Source organism: Buceros rhinoceros, unplaced genomic scaffold (genome assembly GCF_000710305.1).
Source record: "Buceros rhinoceros silvestris isolate BGI_N320 unplaced genomic scaffold, ASM71030v1 scaffold27185, whole genome shotgun sequence".
Classification (NCBI taxonomy): Eukaryota; Metazoa; Chordata; class Aves; order Bucerotiformes; family Bucerotidae; genus Buceros; species Buceros rhinoceros.
The window spans coordinates 3,330-5,219 of record NW_010412688.1 but is presented as its reverse complement, the minus strand read 5'-3'; the positions used below and the strand labels follow the sequence as shown (position 1 = coordinate 5,219).

At 61.0% G+C, this 1,890-nt stretch overlaps 1 protein-coding gene across 1 annotated transcript in view; it reads right to left on the bottom strand.

Annotated features, from left to right (window-relative positions):
• The window catches only part of POLRMT (polymerase (RNA) mitochondrial (DNA directed)), a gene marked incomplete at its 5' end in the record, with an annotated part of 16,706 nt that overhangs the window by 12,045 nt on the left and 2,771 nt on the right, over window positions 1-1,890 (bottom strand). The window contains 2 exons of the mRNA XM_010136493.1: window positions 94-243; window positions 673-859. Coding sequence (XP_010134795.1) covers window positions 94-243; window positions 673-859 — 337 coding nt within the window. The remainder of the gene's footprint in view (window positions 1-93; window positions 244-672; window positions 860-1,890) is intronic.

Here is a 1,890-nt window from a genome sequence, read left to right as displayed (position 1 = left end):
CAGGGCCCCGGCCCGGAGAAACCGAGCCCTGCCCCTCCCACAGGTCCCAAGGGCTGGACTGACCCCCCTGCCCCCCAATCCCCTGAGCTTTACCGCTTTGATGGCTTGTGGGGTGATGGGTTTGGTGGACTCCACAGACTCGATGGTGACAGTGTTGTCCAGCTCCATCTGCAGCTGCTGCTGAAAGCACTCCTGCAGCTCCTGCACCGAAAACTCCAGCTTGGGGTACAGCACCCTCTGCTCCTGCCACGAGAGAGACATGAAGTGCCAAACACCAGCGGAACAGGAGCCATGCGATTCTTCCCTCCCTCCCTGCGGGAGGCATGGGGTATGAGGCCCTGCTGAAGGCACCTTTCTGGGTCCTCTGGGTCCAGAGACCTGAGGTCTCTGGAGTAACTGGCCCTCCAGAGGTCCCATTCCTGTGTCTTTGTCACGTGTCCCTCCAGGCATCCCTCCAGTGCCCCCTGCCAGCCCTTGGCTTCTCAGTTCCTCACTAAGGCTGGTGGTAAGGCTGTTCCTTTTATGATTTGCACAGACCGCTGAGCAGAGATTGGGCTGGCACGTTCTTCCCCTATCGCAGTCATGAGCCGGACCTGAGGACACCTGCGAGCACCCCCTGGCCAGCTCCAACACCTCCCGGCCACAGGGACAGCCCTGCGCTCCGTCACTTACTTCGGAGTAGAAGTCCCGGAGCAGAGAAGACTGGCAGATCTGGGGTTTGGGGGGAGGAGGCAGCTGGTAGTTGGGCTGGACGGTCCTGATGGCACTCAGCACCTTCTCCTTCTCATCTTCCTCGAACAGGCACTGTTGGAAGAGCTCATCCACGCAGAAGCCATTGTCCTTCAGCTGCTGCACACACCTGAGGAGGGGCAGATCAGAGAGGCTTAACCTTTCACAGGGAACTGTGCGTGTGGGGCAGAAATCAGGAACCACGTTTTTAAGAGGATACCAAGAAGAGGAGATGGATGGGGGTGACCCCTTCCGAGGGCCCAAGAGCCTGGACTGGATCAGGCTTTTTCTTCCTCACTTGAGCCCTCAATCAGACCCACATGAGACACCTCAGGACAAACACCCCCCAACCCTGAACCCCTGGCAGCCACAAAAAACCTCTCCCAAGGCAGCGCCTGGGGGCAGCACCCACCAGCAATCAGCTCTGGGCACAGGACAGGAGGCAAACACCACTCCAGGCCGTTCTGGGAGGGCTGGAGGGGCCTCCCCATGCTGGGTGGTTCCAGCAGCTTTCCTCTGTGCCACCCTCCATGCCAGGGCAGCTGCAGGGGGTTGTGACTTGCTGGAAAGGCTGTGTGCAGGTTGTGCCCCGTGCACTAGCTCTGGGATGCCTCTTCCCTAATCCTGCACGTTTCTTGGGGCAAGAGCGGTGCGGAAATGGGCATGACCCAGAAACAGGCATAGCTGGGAAACCCGCGGATGTCCCAGTCCACTGAGAACGCAGCTGCCAGGCTGCGGGGCAACAGGCCGCTGTCCTGCAGGAACACCGGAGCCCTCCCTGCCCTCCACAGGCAGCCGGGAGCTCCTGGGGCTGCGGGAGCTGTCAGGTTGGGAGCTGCCTCCAGTGCACTGTCCTTCCCGACAAGGTCACCCGCTTCAGGTGATCAATCATCTCGGTGCTCGTTCGTGCACCGAGCAGGCCATGGCTCGGACGGCTGCAGGAGGAACAGCCCGAGCACCAGGAGCAGCTCTGAGGAAGGGCAGCTTTTGTCTCTGCAGTCCCTGTCACTGCCAGGACCAGAATCTCCCACATGCACCAACATCTCCCACTCGCCAGCCCTACAGAGGATGCTGGACCTCTGGCTCTGCCCAGGAGCTGTGATCGGGGCACAGCAGGGCCCAGGACCCCACCTGCTGACTGGTGACACTGGGAGAGGACAG